A 10,655-nucleotide genomic window follows, 5' to 3' on the forward strand; every position below is an offset into this window, starting at 1 on the left:
AGGCGGCAGAGTGGTTTAGAGTGTTGTGGTCTTTTACAGAAGCTCATGAGAAAGCTCTACAATGACCTTGACAAGAAGGGTGGGTGTGTGTGGAGACATACGCAACTCTGGGCTCCACACAAAAACGTTGAGGAGTTTGTAAATCAACAACTGATGCTCTGAGACTCCAAATTCAGCCTCAGAACTGATCATCAAACAGAGTAGAAAAATATAAAAAAACTGTCAAAGTTACATTTTTCTTTTCTTCGCAAGCTGTCTTTATCAAATATGTAAGCAATCATAAATAAATTAGGCTGGTCTCTCTGCGCCGAAGATGCGTCTTCAAAGAGCGGTCGATGCGTCTTTAAAGCGGACGATAACGCTGGAATGATTGGACACAGGAAAACGATAGTCTTCGTTGATTCAACTCGTTAAGCTGCGTGCAGTGCGAACGCAGTCATTGGAGGAGGGGTCACCCGAGTTGTTATCTCTGGCTCTGTGGGGGAAGAGATTGATACTGACCAGAAGACATTTTGATCTTGAGGAATTATGGAGACTAGCTTTTTTATGGCTTTCACTTTTATATTTCTCCTTCCATTGCTCTCTTCTCAAATTAGTGGCAGGAGAGAAAAAGAGAGAGAGAGAGACAGAGAGAGAGACAGAGAGAGAGAGAGAGAGAGAGAGAGAGAGAGAGAGAGAGAGAGAGAGAGAGAGAGAGAGAGAGAGAGAGAGAGAGAGAGAGAGAGAGAGAGAGAGAGAGAGAGAAAGAAAATGTGGGGTAGTGTTAGATTCTTACACACACACACACACATAGAAAAAAGGTTCTGTGTGTGGGACTTGACATGTAGACATACGGTATGCTATCCAGTAGTGATGCTGACAGGCCAAGTCTCTCTCTCTCTCACACACACACGTACACACACATACATACGTACAAACACACACACAGCACAGACTAGAGATCAAAGTGGTTCTGCAACGGGCACACAGGCTTCTAGCAAAAAAGACAAGAGGGGAAACAGCAAAGAGAGAAAGAGGGGGAAGAAAAGAGGGATAAAAAACTGACATGGTAACCAGCTCTCTACATGTGTTTCCTTATAAGGAAACACATGTCAGCTATTCTCTCCTCTGTCATCACTCTATCAGTCTGTCTGCCCACGTGTCTATTATCCCCTTCTGTGTGTGTGTGTGTGTGTGTGTGTGTGTGTGTTTGTGTGTGTGTGTGTGTGTGTTTGTATCTGCCGATATCTTTCTTTTTCAACTTTAGTTTTTTATCCCCCCCCCCCCCCTCTCTCTCTCTCTCTCTCTCTCTCTCTCTCTTTCACAACCCTAACCCTAAGATGTGAGGTACATGGTACACAACAACCAACCACTGCTCCTAAACCCAACCAACTGAAGCCAGAATCATCGCTGATATCCAGCAGCAACTGTTGCTTGTGTGTAAGCATTGCTGAGGACAACAGACAAGGAGAGTTACCAGGACGGCGGCTGGCTCTGCATCATGAAGACAGAGTAGGCTTCGGGGAGAGAAACAACGACTGGAAAGAAAGTGGAAGAGAAATTGAAGGAAAGACTTCAGTCAGGCAACTGGCCTTCACACACACAAACACACACACACACTGTGCTGCAGATGGGTGGAGCGGTCTGTGGGCTCTGGTCCTGATCTGCTGCCACGGTGACAGATGCTGAGGGAGAGATAGTCCGGAGCAACCAACAATGGGGCGCGGGCAGTTCCACACACACACACACACATGCAGGGAGACTGGAAAAGCACAAAAACAAACACACACTAATCCATACACACAGACAGGCATGTACACGTGCACACACTGCAAAAAAGATATAGTGTCATTGGGCATGCATCCATGTGTAACAGTTGTCCTTTTATTGGCTTCAAACATCAGAAAAACAAGATACCATCTCGCACAAAAAAAGACCACAAATCTATTCACACATAGGCACACACATGTGTGCACACACAACTAACTGTTCTCACCTTGAGAAATAATATTAAAGTGAAATCAGATGGTGCCACCTGCACTACATGGCTCAGGAGTAGCGATAGCTAACACCCACACACACTCCTTAATCCAGAGACACAGTCGTTTCTGCACGCACGCACACACACAAACACACAATTGACCACAGATACATGTGCATGCCAAAACGGTACTACAAGAGACAGTAGACAACCTTCTGCCAACTTATGCACACTCACTCTCCACTTTCCACCACCCCACCCCTACATTTGTTGTCTATCTCTCACTCCATCTAACCCCCTCAGGCTTCCTCCCACCATCTCTCCATCTCTCTCTCTCCATCTCTCTCTCTCCATCTCTCTCTCTCCATCTCTCTCTCTCCATCTCTCTCTCTCTCTCTCTCTCTCTCTCTCTCTCTCTCCCCAATGAGGAACTAAAAGAAAACCAGTGAAAGAGTGCCACCAAGTGGCTGAGAAATATGTTCACATGTAGGCCTGTAAGCCTGTCAAAATTGAATTCTTGTTTTGAGAGTGGGCATTTACACCTTCAAATGTTGTGATTTTGAGGATTACTGGGAAAAGAAACTTTCAGATATTCTAAATATGTTTTTTCTATACATTTTTGATACCTTTGCTTTGTATGTGAACACAGTGTTTTATCAGATTCAACAAAGATTTCATCAAATGTAGTACTGTAACATCTAAATAGGATTTTCTGTTCAGTAAACCAATTGATAATTAACAGGTGAGGTGCAAAAACGGAAATAACTGCATCATAATTCCAGCCTCTCCTGCCCTTTCCCTCCCCTCGTTCTCTCTATCTATTCCCTCTCCTCACCTCACCTCACCTCCCCACCCTGTCTCGCTCAATTACTTTCTCAATACACCTGTGTCTATGTGGTTTGTGTTCAAACAGCCAAATTGAAGAGGAAAAGAAAGAGAGGTGATGGAACAACAACATAAAAGACTTGTTCGAAGACAGATCACTGATGACAAGAAGAGAGTGAAGAGACAAAGAAAACAAGTTCTGTGCTTCCCCTTAAGGGCATCTCTTCTGAAAGGAGAATCAGAGAGGAGATGGAGAACTCAAGCGAGTGTGTGCAAAGCTGTAATTGAGAAAAAGTGATACAGGTTGGGATTCAGGGAGTAAGGGTGGGAAGAGGGAGCAATGAGAGAGGGGAGTGGAGAAAGAATGCAGGAGCTGTGAGGGCAGGGTGAGAGAAAACAGAGATAAAGGGCCAGAGAGAGTTGTTGTAACACTTGTTGTTATTACACTTTTATTACACTGTTATTATGTTGTTATTACACTTTTGTTACACGGTTACAAGTACAAATACTTCGTTACAGTCCTCAAGTAGATTTGTATGGTATCAGTACTTGATATCATATTAACTCATTTTGATACCCTAGTGATTGGCAAAATGATTTCTATGTAGTTGTGTGTGTCGCCTGTGTTGCATGATCAAGTTGTACTGTACACTTCGTTGTAATAAACGGGATTGCATTTCCTTCGATCAGCCACTAGATGTCAGCATCGGTCCTGTTTTAACACTGGCGCTGCCTGTGACCTTGTTCTGCAGCTGCAGAAAGACACAGCTACCTCTCTCCCTATCTCTCTCACACACGGAACACACACACACACTTTTCTTAATGGCCCAGTCACACAAAAACACACACACAGAGGACAAGCCGAACAATGCAGTTGGGACAGCACGTTGGAGCATAGCGTCACACTGGTAAGGATTGTTTAAAGGTGCGCTGCAGCTCTAAATACGGTTTTACTATGTCTGATGCAGCGGCTTTTAAACTCTGTCTCATTCTATGTGGTTGGTTGATTCACTTGGTCGTCTCTTTCTCACACATTTTCTCTTTCTCCCCTATCTTCTGACGTTCTCTTCCTCTTTGCTCTCTTGTCTTTCGAAATGTGGCATTAGCATGTTTTGCCATGTGCCTCCAAAACTGTAAACAGATTTCTCATGGTCGCTAAGGATTTATATTCCACCTGCCTGTTTAATATTCTACAATGTTAAGTTAACAGGGTTTTGTTTTGTTTTACAGTCGGAGGTATTGCCAGCGTATAAATGTTTGTGGTAAATAAAAGCTGGACATAAAATGTATGCTAACAGGTTAGGCTGCAGAGATAGTGTTTACAATAGTTTAGATGAAGCGGATCAATCACGTTGATCGACATTTTACGTACCAGCCTAGCTACTACACTACCAGTAAATGTGTAGGGCGTTTGCAGGTAAGCGATTGTGTTTGCTAAGTGACATTTGGCTTCCTGAAAAAATACAGCAAACCCAACACAAGCAAACACCATAGGCCATAAAATGCAAGCACACACATGCCCCCACGACAGCACACCTGGTCTATGTAGAATGTAGGCTACTACATACTTCATGGTCATGAGTGAGTAAGTAATGTATATGACTAAAGAAGCCCAGGAAATTATGACAGATAAGCAGTCTGTCATAAAGCATAAATAAGCAAGCTATGCTAGGTCGCTAAAAGTTAGCATCAAACTAATGTAGCTATGACCAGGCTATCGGGTACTGTACGCTAAAGCTAGTGGAAAGTTGGCTTCGAAACGTTGGTATGCTAGTTTGTAGTGAAGGTCAGAGGGGAGCACAGAGATCATTTGACACCCAGTTAGAGAACATGTTCATACACACACACACACACACTTCCATTCATGCAAACTCTTAGAAGGGGGACGGGGGGGGGGGGGGCAGACGGACATAAATTGACTCAATTTATGTTCTCAATGTTAACTTGAGCTCCGAAAAAATAGGCTAGTCCTTAGGCAGGATGGTATGCTGCAACAGCTTGAGTCGCCATGTTCTTTCCCTTAGCGATATTGTTTTTTTCAAGTACATTATGTAAATTGTACATTGTTTTTGTTGTGTGTGTGGTCATTTTATTGACGTTGGCAGACGCACTTGACAGTCGGGATTGCACAACTCAATGTCGAACAGCAGTTGTGTCATTTACAGTTACAAATCTTGAGTCAATGGTTCACACATAGACTTCGCGTGCTTGTGGTTAGGTGTTGCGCTGGGCATCCTTACAGACAGTGGCACATGACCTTTAGGTTTAGTTTTTTTTCTTCACATGACCTGTTGTGTTTTTCCTAGATGTTCAACTGACGTCACTCTTTCCTTATCTCTCTCCGCCCCTTTCTTTGGTTTATAGCGCAGAGGTAACACTGCGCTCTCCAGAACACAACTCGCAGGGCAGCAGCAATATCTCACAGTATCTGACGTTACCCAACCTTTGTTGACATTTAGCAAAACTTTCTTTTTTATACAAGCGACTCTCAAACACTGAGCAACAATTAGTCTCTCAACCAGGCACAATAATATCAGGCTAACTCAAGGGTGATAAGTTCCTTGAAAGGACAATGATGGAAATTATGGGTAAGACCAACTGCATTTCTGTTTATGTGTATTAGTACTTTTATATGCTTTAGGGTATAGGGTTAGGGCTGTAGAAGTGGATGGAAGGAATGTTGTTTATGATGTTGCTGGTGTCTGCTCTCTGTGTGGGTGTGTTGGGGGTCAGGGTGAATGTTCCAGGTATTGTCAGTGGTAGAACATTTGATTGCAGATCAGAAGGTTACAGGTTTAAATCCTCCTGTAAATTGCTTTGGGTGAAAGTGTCTGTTAAGTGATTACATGTATGTTAGGATATTTGGTGTAGATTTCCTTGACAATGAGAGAAAGTTGGTTGGTTGCTGGGGCGTAGGTTTGTTTTTAACACGGGTACAGCTTTTTGCTTTTATAACTAAGGATACAGCAGTTAAATATAACCAGTAGGACCTAATGAGGACACAAAATGTTCCCCACGTGTATGTGTCATGCCCTCAGAGGAACACATGGTGTGTGTATGCGTGTGAGTGTGCTTATTAAAATGATATCAGTAATCATGACTCGGTCAAGTCAAAACCACCACCCTTTGGTCCACAAAAATGTTGGCCAACCAAAAACCAGTACAATGATTCATACTCCAGCTTTTGCTTGAGGAACTGAATCACAGTAATTCAGGGTGTGGTCGCTTAGAGTAAGCGATCACACCCTGTGGTGTGGACATACAGTATAATGGCTAATCTGGTAGTAAACACTAACCAGGCATATGGGAAAAGTCGGACAAGCAACTGTCGTTCACCTGCTTCTAAGGTTGGACAGATGAACTTCGAGGTCATACACAGCAGGGACTGAAAAGAGATTGCAAAAGGAGATTTACAACGTATTGTACACACACATAGACTGGTTGAAACTGGGGCATGCACACAAGGACAGACAAACACATTCATTCACCAGCCAAAACAGAAGAGAATGTGGTTCAACACCAAGAATGGTCTTTCTGCTCGTCATAGCAGTCACAACTCCTCTTCGGCCCAGTTGTGTTTCCACAATGTTCGTATATAACCAGATTAAAACATAATTTCCCAGAGTTGTTTTACCCTACTGTCCATTATCAAATGTAAATTGCTGAAAACATTTGTTGACTGCTGATCAAACTAAACTAGTCAAATGCCATCGCCAGTTGGCGACTTTGGCCCTCTCTCCCAGCAACAACCCCAAATTGACCTTTTCACAAGGACTTCATTGGCTAATTGGATTATCCGGGAGTGTTGATGATAAGTGGGGATCAGACTGGCGGTTGTAAGGGGGATGAGTGTCACATGCTGGTGTTGCCACAGACACCCCCCCCCCCCCCCAGTGAAAGGATGGGTTGTGTTGAGCCAGGTTGACCTGTGTGGGTTCTGAAGCTCGTTTGTCTAGAGAAAAGATGTTTAGAACAGTTATGTTATTGAATCATCCAGCTTTTTCACTGGCAGTTAATATTGTCCTAATAAGCACTAATATTCAACCCTTCCTTCCCCCCCAGTTTGTCCAATGGGAGGAGGTGCCGCTCGGCTGTACAGCGCCCTGGCCCAGCCCCTCGACTTGGCTCCCTCTGACCATCCCAGCCCTGCCTACCAGGACCCCCACAGCGGCTGCCTGACCCCCCCGGAGCCTGTAGACCGCCTGGATCTCCTGAGGGAGTGCGAGGAGGCCCTGAGGGGCCGACCCCCCCGCCCGCTGCGTTCCTTCATCAGCGCCCGTGATGCAGACAGCCACATCGCCCCCAATGGGTCAATCAGGGTGATGCAGTGGAACATACTGGCTCAAGGTACATTAAAAGGCAACTGTAAGATCCATCGGTATTGTGGGTGGAAATACATGTAATAACTAAATAATAAATAAAATAAATAAATAAAAGTGAACATTGTTAAAGTTGTGGATAACTTTGTGTCTTTCTGTCTCCTTCACACTCACTCCCTGTTACCCTACACCTCTTTTCCACCTCTCTCGCTTTCTCTCTCGCTCTCTCTCTGGTTTTGTCCCTCAGCGCTGGGTGAAGGAGTGGACAGTTTCGTCCACTGCCCCTTGGATGCCCTCAACTGGGAAATCAGAAAATACCTCATCCTGGAAGAAATCCTGACCTACCGACCTCACATCCTGTGTCTTCAGGAAGTTGATCACTACTACGACACCTTCCAGCCAATCCTGGCCAGCCTGGGTTACCAAGGACACTTCTGCCCCAAGCCCTGGTCACCTTGTCTCGACGTCGAGGGCAACAATGGGCCAGATGGCTGTGCCCTCTTCTTCGACCAATCGTACTTCGAGCTCCTGGAGAGCGTCAACGTCCGTCTATCGGCTATGCTGATACCGACCAATCAGGTATGAGGGCTTTGCCAATTTGGCCAATCACTTCCCTTGCATTGCAGTAATATTGGTTGGCATTTAGAATTTGGCCCTAAAGAGGAGACAGGGTATAACAATTACAAATTCCAGAGCTCTCCTCTTAAGTGATGAAGAAAGTGTTTTGTCCGTCTCTTCATAAACGGAGTGACTAAGTTCAGTTAAGTTCTGGATTTTAATACGTATTTATCAATCTGCAGATTGGGAGAGAAAACCAGTCTTCTGACCATAAATGACAACACAACACCAAGCTTAGGTCTCAACCAGGTCTCTCTCAGCTCCGAAAGCCGGAGGACCATCTTTTATAGGGCACAAGAATGTAAACATAGATTGTGACAGTCAGGCAGTAATGACGTTTCAAAAGTCTCAGAGAAAGAGATTCACTGCTCCCAACACATGACAACTCTCAGACTAGAGAGTTCATAGTTGGAGCTCTTCTTGTAGTCATGACAAGGAACGTTTAGCCAGTACTTTCTCCTGACCCCGAACATCTATTAACCCTGACACATAGACACAATATACTCTTATTAATAGCAAGCTTACATGAGAACGTACTAACTAGTATCTAATGACTAGTTCTATTGATTAGTGAATAATGTAAGCACACAGGAAATCCCAATTTCTTTCACAGTAAGTCAGTATATCTTTCCGCAGGTGGCCGTGGTAACTACACTCCATTGCCGGGCGACAGACCGACGCCTGTGCGTCGCCGTGACGCACCTCAAGGCCCGCAGCGGCTGGGAGTATCTCCGTAGTGCCCAGGGCTCCGACCTGCTCCGGCACCTCCAGAACATCACTCAGGCCCGGGGCGTGGGCGGCGAGGGCCCCTCTGGCAGGGCCTCAGGCACCCCCCTGCTGGTCTGCGGTGACTTCAACGCCGTCCCCTCGGAGGAGGTGTACCGGCGCTTCGCCGCATCGCCTCTCGGCCTCGACTCGGCCTACAAGAGGCTGAGCAGCGATGGCGTTTCAGAACCAGCCTACACGACCTGGAAGATACGGCCCACAGGAGAGTGCTGCAGCACGCTGGACTACGTCTGGTACTCCCAGGACCAGCTCAGGGTGGATGGCGTGCTGGACATGCCCACAGAGGAGCAGATAGGCCCCAACAGACTCCCGTCCTACAACTACCCCTCGGACCACCTCTCACTGGTGTGTGACTTTAGTTTCACCGACCGGGGAGAGTGAGGGAGGAAGTAGAGGGGAAAAAATATGGAAATGTAGTGCCATAACTGCTCAAGTCTTCTTTTCTACTGGAGTGTGAGCTCCGGGTTTAGAAAAAAAGGAGGTAGAGGTGGAGAGAGGTAAAAGAAGGGATGGTCTGTAGAGGAGCAGCACCTGACTGCCTCTGTTGTAAAGTTGTTCAGGTGGGTGGATAACCTGCACATGCTCCTGACCTGGGTTATATTGGTGTTACCCCACCTCAGAACACATGGGTGGATATCACACACAGGCTTGCCGAGACTTGAGAGAGAGTTTTGTGTGGGAACACCATTTAAATAATAACGGTCTAAAGCACTTTGGGTGAGAAATCATTGGATAACCATCCATCAAGCACAACTGGTTTGTACAGAAGTATGTGTAAGCCTCTCTCTTCTCAGTCTAGTCTGTCAGTCTAACCCTGAGCTTACTGTAGGTGTGAATGCAACTATGTTTAGCATTTTCTTTACTTATACCTGCTCAGAGCGATTGAGTTAAGTGAGAGAAGTTCAGTTACCTCAGAAATTGGATGCACATACAAACACAAACTGACTTTTGAAGCCACAGGAGTACATTTGATAAACTGGGGTTGTGAAAGAATTTGGGAAGTTAAAAAAGTTATTCCACAGATATTGATTAATTAGTCTGACCCAAGTTTGGAACGTGGTGCTACAGATTCAGTTGTTTTATGTTCAAAGCCGTTGGTTCACACTACTTCTAAGGACTAAATTGTCCATTTTAGAAATTGTTTTATCAGTGATTCTGTTTTATGGTGCAATGTGACTGACTACCTTGTACCTTGTTGTAAAATACCCCAAAAATAAAATTATACAAAATGAATCCCAGGCTTTTTCCCCCATACCCTCCTTTTCTCCCAAGTTGACCCCAGGGGTCAGTGCCTCTCCCCAAGACCCCGTGGTGTAGTGGGTTGAGAACAAGGGCCTAAATCACAACGACCTGGGTTCAAATCCAGCACAGAGCATAGTGCCAAACACATCCATGGGCCCAGATCCCTGTAACCGCAGCGCACTCCCCAACTGTCCAGATCCCGTCTCCCAACTGTCTTTCCAGGTACCCACCTGTCCCACCAGGAAAGGCTCAACCAGGAATCTTAAAAGGAATTGACCTTTTATCAGTTTTATAAGTCGAAGAGCAAATAATTTGCTGTAAGAAAATCCTTCAGCCAGATTTGAACACAAGACCCCTCACACTGAAGCCCACATCCTTAACCACTGAGCTATCAGGGATCATAACAATTTCCACTCAACTTTTAAATTTAACATTGAACTATCTAGTTGTAATAACCTGCAGAGTTGGGGTGTCAGAAAACCACAAGAAAGCAGGGCTCCCCTGTTAGCTCACTGGGTTAGTGTGCGTGCTCTGTAAGCTGGGGCAGCACCGCAACCCTTTTCTGTACATCTTCCTCCCTCTCTTTTCCTGTCACACTTCAATTAACGGTCCAATACAGCATGTACAATACTGAATACGATCGTACATCGATGTTTAATCGAATCGTGACCCCAAGAATCGATTCGAATCGTGAGGTACCAAAAGATTCCCACCCCTACCATCTAGTGTTGAGAGGGGTTCCAGTTATACGTGTGAAGACAGTTCATCCGTGTGAGGTCACTAAGGTGATGAGACTGGGCCTTCCCAGATTGAAGCCCTCACCTTGAACTCCTCTGGCGTAGAGTTATGCTCCTGCTACAGTTGTGTTGATATCATGTTTCTGCAAGATCGAAATTCCTGGATTA

The 10,655-nt window shown here is 45.2% G+C and overlaps 1 protein-coding gene across 2 annotated transcripts; it reads left to right on the forward strand.

Annotated features, from left to right (window-relative positions):
• The first annotated feature begins 3,585 nt into the window (after positions 1-3,585).
• On the forward strand, positions 3,586-9,741 carry noctb (nocturnin b). 2 transcript variants are annotated; one of them, XM_062478098.1, is made up of 4 exons: positions 3,586-3,693; positions 6,848-7,132; positions 7,352-7,683; positions 8,359-9,741. In XM_062478098.1, the coding sequence occupies exons 2-4, from the start codon at positions 6,856-6,858 to the stop codon at positions 8,887-8,889; spliced, it is 1,140 nt and encodes a 379-aa protein (XP_062334082.1). In that variant the 5' UTR covers positions 3,586-3,693; positions 6,848-6,855; the 3' UTR covers positions 8,890-9,741. The 2 variants fall into 2 exon arrangements, with proteins under 2 accessions (XP_062334082.1, XP_062334081.1); XM_062478097.1 differs by lacking the exon at positions 3,586-3,693 and adding an exon at positions 5,077-5,373.
• Positions 9,742-10,655: the final 914 nt, after the last annotated feature.

Source organism: Osmerus eperlanus, chromosome 14 (assembly GCF_963692335.1).
Source record: "Osmerus eperlanus chromosome 14, fOsmEpe2.1, whole genome shotgun sequence".
In the NCBI taxonomy this organism is placed as follows: Eukaryota; Metazoa; Chordata; class Actinopteri; order Osmeriformes; family Osmeridae; genus Osmerus; species Osmerus eperlanus.